The sequence below is a fragment of the Pieris napi genome, chromosome 13 (assembly GCF_905475465.1).
Source record: "Pieris napi chromosome 13, ilPieNapi1.2, whole genome shotgun sequence".
Lineage (NCBI taxonomy): Eukaryota > Metazoa > Arthropoda > Insecta > Lepidoptera > Pieridae > Pieris > Pieris napi.
Window position 1 is genome coordinate 8765236 of NC_062246.1, and position 15446 is coordinate 8780681.

The following is a 15446-nucleotide window of genomic DNA, read 5'->3' on the forward strand; positions in this document are numbered from 1 at the left end:
TCACTTGATTATTATCTTGAGTGTGACACAAGATCAGTGATTGTCAATTGACATATAAGATTTTCTTTAGGAGTTCTGGGAAAATATTTTAAATATTTTAAATTTACATTCTACTCTCTTTTAACCAAACATTTTATGCACGCCATGCTAAAGTTAATCCGTCATCTGAGACGATCATTACAGAAAGAATATTGTATATTATAAATATATAGTTAAAAAAGTACATATTAAATTGTGGTATTTCCTGTGAAGAACAATGAGCCTAACTTAGTTATTAAACAAAATTACGTAGATGGAAAAGCCGCAAATTGCTTAATTACAACAATACCCTTTTATTAATAAGCAATTGTAAAACTTTATTCTAGAGAATAGCGTACCTTAAAGGCCGGCAACGCATTTGCAAACCGCCTGGTACATAGACGGTAAACACTTAATTATGTCCAGCCTGCTCGTTTGCCTCCTGTTCCATTAAAACAACCTACTTTTACCAATAATAGTCCAATTAAATTATTTGTCAGATAAACTAAATTGTAGCTTAAGAAAATCCTCTTAACAAAAAAGTAAATTTTAAATGTTCATCGTATTTATTTGTATCCTTGTTACAGCTAAATCGCCTAATGTCAGAGATTTACGAGACGGTCACGGCTGCCTGCAATATGGACGAACACAAACCCGGCAGCTTCCCAACTGAACTGTCAGATAATACTAGCGAAGGTGATATAAAATTCTTGTGACGCTTTAGCTTGGTCAGCTATTTATGGATAAATTATGGATTTTTACTTAATATATATCTGCTAGATCATACAGTTTTGTTAGATCATCATTTTAGATGTCTGGATAATGGAAGGAAGAGATACTTTAAGTCTATTCTCTAAAGAGAATATCTGAAAACGTTACTTGCTGACCATGCGGCATGCCCCGCTTTAGGAGTTTTTTAGCACATAGCACAGCAACATAGCACCTAAGGCCGAGTTGTAACACTCTAAAACTACATATGGATATAATTTTGAATTAAATAAGTTATTATTATTATAAGTCTTATACAAACTTTTCCGTATAAAAATTTTTGGTGGAAGGTGAAAGATTCTCTTGGTAAAACTAAAAATATCTGACATATTCGTTTGAAACTTTCAGAATCTGTCAAACTAACCCGCAGCCTAACAGAGAAGCGTAAAAATTACGTGCGTCGTGTCTCCTCCCGCGTGGCTTACATCGACCAAAATGTCAAGACCCGTTTTCGTCACCAGACATCTGTTTGTTCATACAAATCAGATTTAGACACGTACTCCACTTTCCGCTCGTGGAAGAGTTTTAGAACGTCACAAAATAATTTAGCCAAAATGACGGTAGACACAGATATGCCAGATGCAGGTGATAACTTGAGTATAGATGAGAAAACTGGCTGCGTCGATTTGGCTCTGCCCTTCGAGGCAAGGGAGAGAGGATTATTCAATGTTTGCCTGCTTGTTGGGTTGAATTATATGACCGGGCAGGCGTATGTGAAGAGTGTGTTTCCTAGTCAGGTAAGACGTGTTCTTCATATTCGTTAAAGTCAGGATAATAATTTGTTATATATATTTAGTTATACTTATTCTTTACCATGTAAAACGCCATCTATGTGGCGACTTACGAACTACGCAAGTGTATTACAGTACGACGCACTAGCTAATTAACATGTTTTAGATAGTGTTTTGTTTAGTTTCTGCAAAACCTGAGGTTAAGGAATGCTTTGGGGCCTCATAGCCTAGCGGTCTTATTAAGTGGCAGCTAGGTGAGGGGTACCGGGTTCGATTCCCGGTTCCAGGGCAAGTTTTAATTTAATTTAAATTTGTTCTCGGCCTTTGGGAGGGTTGTGCGGTACCGGGCGAGTGCCTAAACCGTACATGGAGGACACGGTCGAATTTCTAAAGACAAGCACGAATTATAAAAAAAAATGCACAAATCGTGCCAGAGCCATAAAAAAAAGGAATGCTTTGAAAACACCAAAAAATACTTTTTTAAAGTTATTCAAAATAAACTTTGCAGGTCCAAGTCCCTCCACATATAGAAAACCTAATTTTCCCAGAAACACTAAGTGGCTCTTTAGGGGAGTGGTCGGCAGAGAGGGACGCCCAATGTTATTCGCTGGTGCTCACTGATGAGAAAGGAGAACGGGCTTATGGGTGAGATAGTGTTTAATCTAAAATGAGCGTTATTAAATCTGTATAATTTGTGGCACCTTCAAAAGAAGTATAGAAAGTATAGAACATTTGATAAATGTTGCTATACTTCTTGATGAAATTACCCTTTGCAAATATTTTATTAATAAATTGCAATTTGATGAAAAACATTATATCAGCGTGATATCACAATCAAATCCAAACCTTTGCCTTTATAAAAATTTATGTAAATATATTCAATTACAGTTATTGCCGCCGAGTGTTACCAGAGGGCGCCACAACGTGTCTTCCCTTAGGATACTGTCTCATTGGGAAATATAGAGCCCCTGGATTCTATTATAAGGTGCGTAATAAATAGTTTCTAGACGATTTTGCATATACACTATATTATATATACACCAAGCCCCGAATTCAATAAATTATTAAGTCAAACATTGGAGCATTGTAAAATACTCTGGTTTGCTCCTAGAAAATGATTACTACCATTAAAAGGTACCCCTTATGAAAATAATATTGTTGAAAACTTCCGTGGCAGCTACGAAGCTTTATATACAATTATACATACTAGGTGACCCGGCAAACCTCGTTTTGCCATGTATATTATTTCTAGGAAACGTTTTTTTAGTTCAATAAAAATAACTATCTACTATAATAAAAAATAGGGGTTGATCGTAGAGGGATGACGATTAAGGATTGTATATATTTTTGTATGCTGTATAATAAAAAACAAAAAGTTTGTGTTTGACCACCCTTAACATTTAGGGGGATGAAAAATAGATGTTGTCCGATTCTCAGGCTTACTGAATATGCATAATTAATTTCATAAGTATCGGTCGAGCCGTTTCGGAGGAGTATGGGAACGAACATTGTGACACGAGAATTTTATATATTAGATTGATGTTACAAAAATCTAATAATAAGGAAGGCAACGGGTCTTATCGCTTTTGATATCCAGACTACCTTTTATGGAAAAATAAAATAAAATAATTATATTCCAGATTCTTCAAGAAATCGAATCGCATCATGGCAACCCCGAGATTGAGCTAAACCAGGTGCTACAACAATTGTTCGAAACCGATTTTCCAAATCCTGGCGAACAGATAACCATAACATACAATAGGACAGAAAAGGGGACCGTAAAGAATACTCAAAATATTTTCAAAAATAGAACCTTACCAAGAAAGGGTGAGGTCTCAATAAATATTAGCGTTAAAACTGAGTCTGTATCCGATGATACGAGTGCGGCGGAATGTATTGAGAAGGAGAAAGAGAAGGAGATTGTAGTAGATAAGGAGAGTTTGGAGAAACATGAGTTGCCGGAGTTTTATGATTTGGAGAATAATAACAGTCCGAAAAGAGTTATGATTTGTCTTGAGAGTCCAAGGTAAGCTAATTTATTTGTGTAATCAAACTAAAAAATAATAACAAAATCAATCAAACAATATTTACTTATATATTTCATATATGTTATATTTAATTGTCTATACCTATATAGTTATTGGCAAAAAGGACATAAATAAGTTTTTATAAAGAACCTACAAGTTTTTTTTGTGTTTTATAAACATTAAAAACATGAGGTGGGCACAAAACAATATACTACAATTACCACAGTATGATATGAAACCCTATTAGGCTATTTTTGTAAATATAAGGGCCAAACCGGCAGGAGGCTCACCTTATGTAAGGTGTTACCCGCCTATAGAAAATTACATTGGCAGAGGTCTCGCTAGTGCGTTGCCGGCTTTATAAGAATTGGTAAAAGTATGTAGTCTGCATGGACGCCTCGAGCTTCCAAATTGGGCGACGGAGGTGCGATGTTTACAACAACGGTCATCCTATATATTTTCTATTTTTTACTAGCTGCTGCTACTAAAGTAGTGTCAACCGAGCATAGCAATAATTTTGAACCACATTTGTTTAAAAATCCCTTTGGATTTTCAATAACCGTGCTCCTCTGAATATTGTAGAACGCGAACAATAAAGCGACCCATAGAACCACGGGCTGATGAAGACAATATGTCGTTGTTAGTTGACCAGCTGGGACCAGGGCTCCTTATCAAGGTGTTTGGTACATTACTACTGGAAAGGAAAGTCATTATTGTCAGTGATCATCTTGGGTAACTATATATTTTTCTATTTTTTTAAGTGCTTTGTTAATAACTAAAAAAGTGAGACACCTTCAAATGTTTGAACAGTCATTATGGAAGTTCCTATTTAGCAGTCAAATTTGCTGAGAATCAAATCAAATAATACGTTTTTCTCTTTTTGACGTGGCAACGTCTAATAAATCGATCAACGCCGGCTGCACGCACGAAAAAGCATAACTCATTGTCCCGTTACGCATCTATCTCTCTTCCACTCGAAGACTTAAGTATGCAATCATTTCATCAATGTTTTGTTATGACGTCATGTTAAGCTATCGTCCGTAAACCGACTTTACAGACAACCTATTTTTTTATATCTGTAAGTACGTGTCTTGCTCGTAATATTTATTTAGCCAACAGAATATATAAACAAATATATGCCAGCCTATGTCTGAGTATAAACTTGATATACAGGATAGGCAGGCTTTGTGGAGGATGGATGGTACTGTTGATCCAACCTAATAAGTCTAACCATAGACAAGGTCAAAGGCCCCAGTTGCTAAGACCGAGAAGTTTTATATATCCTTAGCGGGTCTTTGTTAACGCGTTTCAGGTTATGACGTCATCGTTGTGATTTGAGACGCGATTGTAGATGTCGCTACAGGTTCAAACCCACGACGTCATAGTCTGCAATAACAGACTTAAACACTAGCTAGGAGTTTACTATTGTTATTATTGGACAAGAGATAAAAAACAACTAGTCCTCGGATCAAATATCTACCTATTTGTTTTTAATTTTAACCATCTGTAATCAGCGTTTCAAGAGGCCCGAGTATCAAATATATGCGTAGAATTTTATTCACCAAAAATGTTTTTTCCAGCATCGTTTCCTCGTGTATGGAGGCCCTACAAAGCGCTCTTTACCCCTTCGTGTGGCAACAGCCTTTAATATCCACCATACCAGCTGAAATCCATCGAGACGTTTTAGAGGCACCTTTGCCCATACTCGCTGGGATGATGAAATCACACGATTTTGATACAAATGTGCTTTTTGAGGAGGTAATCATTTATTATTTAATATCTTTTCTTTTGTTTTTATAAAAGAATGTTGTTTACAGCATAGTTTGTACACTATTTTGACTTTTTTTTTCATATCCAATAATCGTAAACAAATATTAAAAAATCTGAATTTTAGTATATGAGTAGAAAACATATTTGAAATAATGTTCCAATTCTTAATCCTACGACAGTTTAGATTTTTTTTTAATGGCTCTGGCACGATTTGTGCATTAGACAGCGTCAAGTATAGGATTTTTTATAATTCATGCTTGTCTTTAGAAATTCGACCGTGTCCTTCATGTACGGTTTAGGCACTCGCCCGGTACCGCACAACCCTCCCAAAGGCCGAGAACAAATTTAAATTAAATTGCCCTCGAACCGGAAATCGAACCCGGTACCTCTCACCTAGCTGCCACTTAATAAGACCGCTAGGCTATGAGGCCCCAATTTAGAATTTTATTAACGGTGTTATTAATAAGGTTTGGTTGTAATTTTAGTCATATTTTTTAAACTTAAACTCTGTGAGGGTACACAAAATTATCGTAATAAAAATGCAGATTCAAGAAATTCGGAGTTTTTCCAGGGCATGTTAATAGACTTAACCAACCCAAACAAAGTAGTATTTTATCAAGGAGACGAATCTACTATTCTACCGACACATTGCTATAAAACTCTCAAAACATCACTAAACATGGAGACAAACAAACAAAAAGAGAGACAGGATACTAAAACGAGAAATGTCATGATATCTGAGGCGTTTTTACGGTTTTTCGTCGATATTTTGGGAGAATTTTCTAATTTTTTCACTGAAAGAGAACTAAAGGATGGCGAGTTGGGAAAGGATGGTGTTGTTTTTGATGTAAGTATAGCTTAGATTTAAGGCTTGAATCAGCAACCGTACTCTAAAAATTCCAGCGATAGAAATATCGACGCCGACGTTCTTGCTTGCAAGTTCGGTGTAGAACAAAAACTCATTATTGAGATAAGCATCGCTGTCAGTATCACTATTGGATGTTGCAGAGTAGACATATTGTCGGCCTTGGTTTGTCTTCGGAAGTTTATCCAACTTAATTTCCCGGATCTATAGATTTATTACGCACTTTGAGGTTGTTCAGAATATCTCCAGTCTATTATACAAACCTCTTCATGCATGTGTGCTCATCTCTTTTACTCTCAACGACAACACTATTTGATAGAAAAAGACAAAAGAGTACTTTTTTCAAATGCATCAGTTTAACTGATTATTTCTTTACGAAAAAATGTGGACTGGAGGACTTTTATATGTAGAGTTCAAATGATGAATTATATCACCAGAGGCTAATGATTTAAATATTATTTTGAAAAAAAAAAAAATTTTGTGTATTTTAGCGTTTTAATGTTTTAATTAATTTTTACAGAAAGAAGCATTTATCAAACAAACATCGTCGAAACAGAACCAATTCTTCTTAGAGTGGTTTACTGAAACCGCCATGTTCACACATTTTATTCAAAACATGGCAGTCTTCCACAAAAAACCAACGGATAACGACTCGTTACTGGTGGACACACCTCTACCGAACTTTTATGAACTTTTTAACGAGCGAGTGAAAAGTAGGAACCGTGCTAGTTCGAAAATAAGTGAGAAAAACTATAAAAGTGCAGTGAACAAGAAAGTTAAACTCTTAAAGACAAAGTTGAGAGATTTAGTTGCGTAATAAAACTGTATCTTAGCCTCTGCGGTTAAAGTGCGGGTTTTAACCGCCTAAGTACTTGTTTTTACCGCGAGTGACTTGTGACTGAAGATAAGATTGATTCAAGTCCATATTAAGAATGGCTGGCAATTTCGTAATTACAATATGTTCAAGCAGAGAGAAATCGTGGTTAATTCCAAACGGAATACAAACAGCCTCGTGGAATTTCTGAAGCGTAATTTGTGTATTTGGTTGTGTACTAAATATAATATTTAGTATTAAATGTGAGAGATTTTAAAGCCATCACAATTTTTCTATACATAAGTTTTAAATCCATATTGTAATTGCAAACCATACATTATCTTTAGGTAATTTATTTAATAACACGTTAAATAATTACAAAAAGCTTTTATTGGCAATACTTTATTTTGTCTTTAACATTAAAGCTAGTAAAAAAATGTCGAAGTAAAAGTATTTTTGTAATTATTATATATACTTGAAATTTTATTATTCTTAAACGTATTACAGCTTCAAATATTCTGAATTTATCTGTCTCGTGTAGTAATAGTGTTGATCACCTCTGAGACGTAGTCACCACACATTGCGTATATTTTCCAAACGTTAATTTTGATTAAATATTTACAAAAAACCCAGACCAGATACAGAGTTCTGAAGTAAATATGGGTTGTAGCGGCATGGTTTTTTTTTTGGGGCAAAGATGGATCACGTAAATGCCTTAAAAAAGATTAATTAAACAGCCACCGAATTTTATTCTTCATCGGTGAGTGCTTCAAATAAGAGCTTTTGAACAAAATATAACTGAGAACCCCACACAATTTTTTTTTTTAATATTAACGCGGATTTTATGACGTATAGTCAACGAGAGAAACCCTATATTCGTTGAAGATGTTGTGTTTGAATGAAGATGTTTATTTTATGTCATGACTTAGCTTATGAATGAACCGATTAGGTGACTTTTTCCATATTTAGATTATGTAAATAGTGTAAATAATATCCTCATAAATCCATTTATACCCACCTTTTAATTGTGCAGCAAAATAAACCCTTAAACCGACTTTGTGTATATTTAATTCCTCACTAACAACGAATTTTATTTTATAAGAATGTATGCGAGTATTACAAAAATAAGTTAAAAACGTTTCGTTTCGTTGTGATTGGTCAATGAAAATTTAACGAGATACGGTATAATTTTTTCTTTTGTTTAACGTTGTTCAATTCGATATTTAAAACATGCCTATTTATAAACGATTAAGTCCAAATTGTTTTGTTACGTGTTAAATGGTACAGTGTGAAAAAAAAGAGTGTGTGTACTTATGTACACTCGTTAGAAGTTATACTTCTTTGGCGTATGGAAATAATTTTTAATTAACGATTTAAATAAATTATACATACCGACAATTAACCTCAAATCTATACATGCACTTAAAATAGTTTATTCAAATCAGTTTTATCAGTAATATTCAATATATATAGATATACCAATAAATAATAAATTATTAGTAAATACTATCACCGTCGTATATGAAGTTGATTTAATAAAAACACCAAAATAATATTTATTTATTCACACTGTTTAATTGAAGCATTGGGTGCAACAAGGGCGTATGTTGTAAAATAGAGTTTCGAGAAAATTGATATTGAAAGTTTTAATGTCTTATATTATTTTAATACTTATAATTTGACTTACATTAACTTTATTATTTGTTAGTCGTATGATTTAGCAAAAATATTAAGGTATTATAACTATTTTAAAACAATCAGAAACATCGTAATATCATCGTTTTTTTTATTGCGTTATCCGCCCTTGTTGCACCCAACTGGTAAAACACATAGGACGTTAATTTCACCATTGATTTTTAGGGAAAATAAATAACAATTTGAATACTTATGTAATTATTTTAAGTTATTCATGTGTATTTATTACAATCACCGTTTAAATATTCAATTTTCTTAATTTTTTTTCTGGGTTTCGTGTGTTTAATCACATTTATCAAAATATTCACTAGATTGAAGGGAATCAGCTGCAACTGGCCTTTTCCAGGAGGAAAAAGTATTTCCATTGATTATCTCGTTTCAACATGTCAGGCCCAACATTCTCTCTCAACTTTAACACTTCTTCTAAACACGACATTAAGAGGGTATCTTGCTGCGCTTTTTCACCTATTTTCCAAAAATCACAAAAAAATCTCTATGTATTTTAATCGAGGTTAATACAACATTTTTTGGAACAACACGTGGTAAAATGTTTAACCACCTTTTTAGGTACCTTCTTTCCTCGTGCTGATGTGTATTCCTCACCGAAACTTATCTTTAACTTTCGAACATTTCTTTTCCACAAGTTTACATTCATAACCTTCTTTTTTCCCTTATTTTGGGGGGCAAATGTTCACTCTGGCCAGCATCTGATCTTAAGTCACTTGAATCACTCGTTTCAGTCATTTTTTATATTAATAAGTTATTACGTGTTCGAATTTAAACGCACTTTTGTTATCTACGCAACAAGGGCGTAGCGCCACCTTCGAAATTAATGATTCCTACTCCATCTGGAAGCGGCTGATCGTAACGAGTTTTTGGGATACGAAACTTGATGGCTCTGTGCATGTTTTAATGTAATAACATCAAAACGGGCTTTAGGTACCGAACGCCCTTGTTGCACCCAATGCTTCAATTGTACTGTCACGAAACACGTGTTCTAAATATAAAAATACTAGAATATACAACTTGAACATAGTTATTATCGATTTTCATGCCACCTAGAATTAACTTAACGATGTAGAATTTAGGTGTCGGTGTGCGCGCATCGTAAAAAATCACTCTCATCATTTTTCTCCATCGCGCCAAAAGAAGTATAACTTCAATAATTCATTTATTATTATCTTATAAAGTGTGTATAAGTATGTATGTATTACACAAAGTACTAAAACAGTGGTAATTTCCTCGTGGTAAGCTAGCAGTGTTTTTGTTTTACATTCCTCTATAAACCAGTGATATTTTTAAAAAGATCTGTTGCTAGAAATTTTTATTTCTGCTATTATTATGTATGAGTGTATTTTTATTTTGCAACCACCTGAAATTTGAAATTTCCTTAGTTTTATGTCCGAGTTTAAGTCATTCATACTTAAGAGATACTTAGTTCTTCCATTTGTTATATTCAGACTCCATTTTTAGCAACTCTTAAATGTGATTGACTTGTGTATCAGGCAATATGCATATTAATAATTTAATAAGTTAAAATGTGACACAAATGTTGGTGCCTTTAATTGATAAGTTTTATTCCACTTAGAAATGTGCATATAAAAATATATTTTCTTGTATTTTAATGTTTTATGAGACTGTATTTTTGATTAAGAATTAAATTTATTAACCTTTTATGTGTTTTATCATGTCCCTTAAAATACATGTTGTTTTTTTTGTGTTATATATACACAACATTTCTTAGGCCTTATGTAACGTTTAAAATCGTTAAATAGTTTTGGTAAAATCAATTTCGCGATGGAAGCCAACTATTAATCAACCGAATTGATTAATGACTTGTCGTAATCGCTGTTAAATGGTTCATAACAGGGCTGTCAAAAAGTAATTTCGTAAAATTAATCTTTTGAAAAGCGTCGTTGCTGGAAAGTGGCGGTCCTATTTACAGTTTTAGATGTTGTAACATTTAAAAGTGGGTCTTTGCATGAAAATAACAAAAATAAACCATATTCAGAGGTTATAATCGGACGTCAACGAAGTATCACCACGTAGTTCGTCGATCCACAAATAAGCGTTTCTTAAGGAATATTTGCCGCGGCCCGCGCACCACCACTATGTGAAACTAGCTTCCCACTGAACTATTTCCGAACTAATTCGAGTTAGGGTCCTTCAAGGAAAGAGCGTAACAATTTTTGAAAGGCCAGCAACGCACTTGCGAGCCTTCTGGCAATGTGAGTGTCCATGGGCGGCGGTATCACCTAACATAAGGTAAGCCTCCTGCCCGTTTGCTTCCAGTTATATAAAAAAAAAGACAACTGCTTTACATTGAAAGGGTTTTTACGTTATCGTCATCATCGTCATGCTTTTGCTCTTCTTAAAGCATGTTAAAAAAATACGAGAAGCAAAATGTCATTGCCTAATAAGTACAATTTTAAATGAAATACATAGTGGCAATCTAGCTCAAACTTCTGGTTCTAGAAGTAACTATAAATATCCTTCACGTTTCGTAGTGAGCCGTATGCTAAATCAAGATTCGACAACCATATCGTCGACGTGTAATGTTCCATTTAATAAGTTATTTGTAACACTTGACGAAATTATAATGAAAAAGTAACCTATAGATCATGTTTATTATATAATAGTTTCATCTTTGCAACCTTTATGAACTTTGGTTTCAATTTAATTTTGGAAAAAATGTAGACAGAGAGAAAAGTAATAATAAGGATTACAGTTAACATTTTGTTTCTTAATATTAGTCCTTCATTTGATTTATTGCGAAATTATATATGACTCGTTTGTTTGCTTGAGATATTGAAAAAAGTCTAAATTCGCTGGCATTATAAAAGTTAATAAGCAGATAAGTTCAATAACTTGATGTTATCTGCAAAACAAATTACTTTAAAGCACCGTTAAAATTAATTTCATGCATCATATTTTTGCAGTCATAATGTTATGTAATTTAAAATGATATTCGTAAACTAGCCTGCCCCGGTTTAGATATTAATTTAAGGTCAAAATGAGTTTGTTTTTTTAGCGCAGTCCATTACAAAGAATGCAAGTCCCACAAGTAATTAAAACGTACATCTTTTATCGTATATATTGTAACACCGGAAAATTTAATTAAAATAATAAAATGTGTTGCAAAACAATGCATTATAATGTCACAAGATTTGGGAACTGTTTTAAGTAAAAATTACCTGTGTCAGGGTTCCCAGCTCTTCCATAACAAACTTAGTAGTTTATATCATCGGATAGCTATATCGCATCGGCGGGATGAACCATAGAGTCAAGTGTTAGGTAGGTAATTTGTGAGAATTGAAATATAATTACTACACATTCGCGTAAATTGTTATTTTATATATGTACCTACATCTGTGCGCTCAAATTTCTAATTTTTAATCTTAGTTTTAAATATGTGTTTCTCAGTAAGTGAATTTTGTATGCATTTCTTATGAGAAATAAAGTTATTCTTAAACCTAAATATTGGGGCGGTAGGTACGTTTTCTCCTTACTATTCAGTTGTATGGATGCGCTAATGATGGAAATATACCCAACCTCATAATTCATTACGCCATTAAGAAGGTTTAGATCGTACATACGATGAGGTCTGTGGACACTTGAGCTCCATTTTTAACCGACTTCAAAAAACCGTAGGAGGAGGTTATCAATATGACGTGTAATTTTCTTTTGAATATTTAAAATACAAAAGATCCAGGATTGTCACAGCTCAGCAACGTCTACTTTAAATCTTAGCCGAATATTTTCTGATACAACTTTTTCCTACAATCTGAGATCTTAATAGCGACCAATTAATTAAATATGTAAATCGTTCTACTAATTATATCCTCGAATTATATGTGTTACAGCGAATTTATTAGCTACGGAAACAAGTTTTGTAATACGATACCACGAATATATTTTTGAATTTGTCATCAAAATTATTGAAACGTTCAGAAATGAATTAATATGTGTACCTATTGTAGCCCAGTCCATTTTAATGAATATGTAGATAATGTGTAGCAGAAATTTCTTTGCCAAAATTTATACTTAAAAATAGATAATTTGGGCCGAGAAACCTAAAGTTATGACCAATTTCAAAAAGGAAATAATACATATTATATAATACAGACAATATCTATGATCGATGTAGCAATAAAATAAATCGACACAAGAATATCAAAACGAACATGGTAATTAAAAGGAAGCTTTTCAATAGTCGTAAACCTGTACTAACATATGGAACCCAAACTTGGGTGCTCACTAAAGCGCAGCATACATCGCAAAAGATGTGTCAAAGAAAGATGGAACTATGTATGATAGCGAAGAAAAGAATATATAAAATAAAGAATACGTTATTAAGAAGAATACCTAAGGTAGCAGATGTCACTACGGAATTAAATAATCTTAAGTGGCAACAGAACAGTGGAGCAGTATTAAACTAGTGCCAAGGTACAATAATCGTAAAAGAGGAAGACAATTCAGAAGGTGTATAGACGAGATTAAGGAAATTTTAGGTGGTACATGGCAGAGAGTAGTACATGGAGACAGGAAAACAGCCTTTGCCAAAAAAGGACACAAAGATATCTACAAAGAATGAGATGATAAAAATATAAATTTATTTAAATGTAAAGTGTAATAGAATACAGTGTTTCTATACATTCAATGTTTTATTATAAATTATTGATAGTAAAATGTCATATATTAATAGTTTCTCTTATAACTTATGCACCCAGGAACATACATAAATAATTTATACACGTATTATTTACGCTTATATAAATATAGTAAATATTAATTTAATTTCTATCAGTTCTTAACACGTTTGACTTTATATTCACTGTCATAATTCAGTAGTCATATTTTTATGGAAGATAAGGATTATATATTTTAAATTAGTTTTAACTTGTACCTAATATATTTTTTTTTTTGTGTGGCGTGGTTGAAACATGAACTAATTTTTGCGTCTACCTAATAAGGAACATCGAATAATAAGCCAATTATTTTTAACAACCATCAATATATATAATGGTTCTATAATACATAATTTTAAATAACATTAATAAAAAATCGAAGACTATAATTTTCTTTGTCTTTTTCTAGGTTATAAATGCTATAACATAAATAAAACACTAAGCTGCGACCATTTAAAAAACAATAAATCTATAACGAGCCAAATACATTGATATTCTGTGGAATGTTAGAAATTGCGTAAAAAGTGTGACATTGACTCAGTTTCAAAGATTATTATGTTAATTTGAAAAATTGTGTTTTTACGAAACTTAGCGGAAAGGTGATAAGTCAATGATTCGGGAACCTTGATCGATTTGATATTTACAATTAGTTTACATTACTTGACTATGGAGATTAAAAAACGTATCGAATTAATAATCTACCTCTTTGGGGTTTTACTTCACATTACATCACCTGTACAAAACTTCATCTATTTATAATATAAGTTAAGTTAATTATATCTAATATTAGAAAGGTGATTCGCGATAGCTTATGTAATGCTAAATTTTAGTAAACCTTATACAACTCGGAGAATATCTTTAAAATTATTTTCATAGGGAATAATTTCTTCTTATCAACGTATCTTTTAAAAAGGATCCTTATATTTGCTTTATGGTCCAACTTATATAGTATTTTTTATGGGATAGGGCGACAAATGAGACCTTTTAAAAGAGTGCCCATTGTAATGGGTGCATTGTCGGCCTTTAAGGGCACGCTCTTTTTTAAACAATTGGAGGTTAGGGATAACTCCGACCAGGAGTCGATACAACAATTCGCTAATTCGCAAAAGAACTTAATATCTTACTCCTTCCAAATAGTAAGAATACGGTATTTCCCGGCAATCTTGTAAATACCCCATGAGTATATATGTTTATGAAATTATTTACTCGTCGATATGAATCATGTAAGAGTGACGTGAATCCTTAAGTTTTGCAACAAAATAGACCGTTTAATGCGATTAATGATGGGGTAACATGAAAAGCCATCTGAAATATTTAAATATAAATGGATTTCATTAGCTCTTATAAATATTTATATTGTGACAATTATTGTGTTATGAAATAATTGAAATTTTCAAATGTCATCTGGAGGTTAGCGATTTCAATATTAAATCGACTGTCTCTGAGCGAATGTTAAATTTGGCTAAATTTTAGCAGAATCGATTTTAATTATATTTGGCTTCGGTTCTCGTAACACAAAATTCACTTCATTAAAAAAATAATGATCTTAAGGGGTAGGAAAACAATGTTAATTTATAAAATAAAATTCGGGTATTTGTTTTTATATAATAGGAGGCAAACGGACAGGAGGCTCACTTGATGTTAAATCATTAAAACGCCCATAGACACTCACATTGCCAGAGGGCTCGCAATGGCGTTACTCTTTTCTGGAAGTCGGTTCGGAAATTCTTCAGTGGGTAGCTGGTTCCACATACTGGTGGTGCGCGGTAAGAAATGCCTTAAAAACGGTGCCTTAAAAGACGGAAGTAGAGGTGATACGGATGGATTCGTATTCTGCATTCACGTCTGATGATAACATAGCTGCAGGTATTAATCCGAAAACTCCCCTGAAAACTCTCCATTGTAAATACGGTAGACGATGCAGAGAGACCCCACATCTCTACGCAGTTTATCATTTAAAGTGTATCTTTCTAACACTAAAACATTAATGATAAATGGCCTTTAACGACAAAAGCCGGAGGCGTTACTCGTTAAAATTATTCATCATAATGTTAAACGAAACAATAGGTT

At 33.1% G+C, this 15446-nt stretch overlaps 1 protein-coding gene across 2 annotated transcripts in view; it reads left to right on the plus strand.

Moving 5' to 3' along the window:
* The window catches only part of LOC125055084 (DENN domain-containing protein 2A-like), a 41150-nt gene extending 33103 nt beyond the window's left edge, over positions 1-8047 (plus strand). For both annotated transcript variants that reach the window (XM_047657309.1, XM_047657310.1), the window contains 9 exons: positions 606-714; positions 1135-1523; positions 2026-2162; positions 2406-2502; positions 3158-3543; positions 4127-4276; positions 5125-5302; positions 5886-6161; positions 6700-8047. In XM_047657309.1, coding sequence (XP_047513265.1) covers positions 606-714; positions 1135-1523; positions 2026-2162; positions 2406-2502; positions 3158-3543; positions 4127-4276; positions 5125-5302; positions 5886-6161; positions 6700-6996 — 2019 coding nt within the window. In that variant the 3' untranslated portion in view covers positions 6997-8047. The remainder of the gene's footprint in view (positions 1-605; positions 715-1134; positions 1524-2025; positions 2163-2405; positions 2503-3157; positions 3544-4126; positions 4277-5124; positions 5303-5885; positions 6162-6699) is intronic.
* Positions 8048-15446: the final 7399 nt, after the last annotated feature.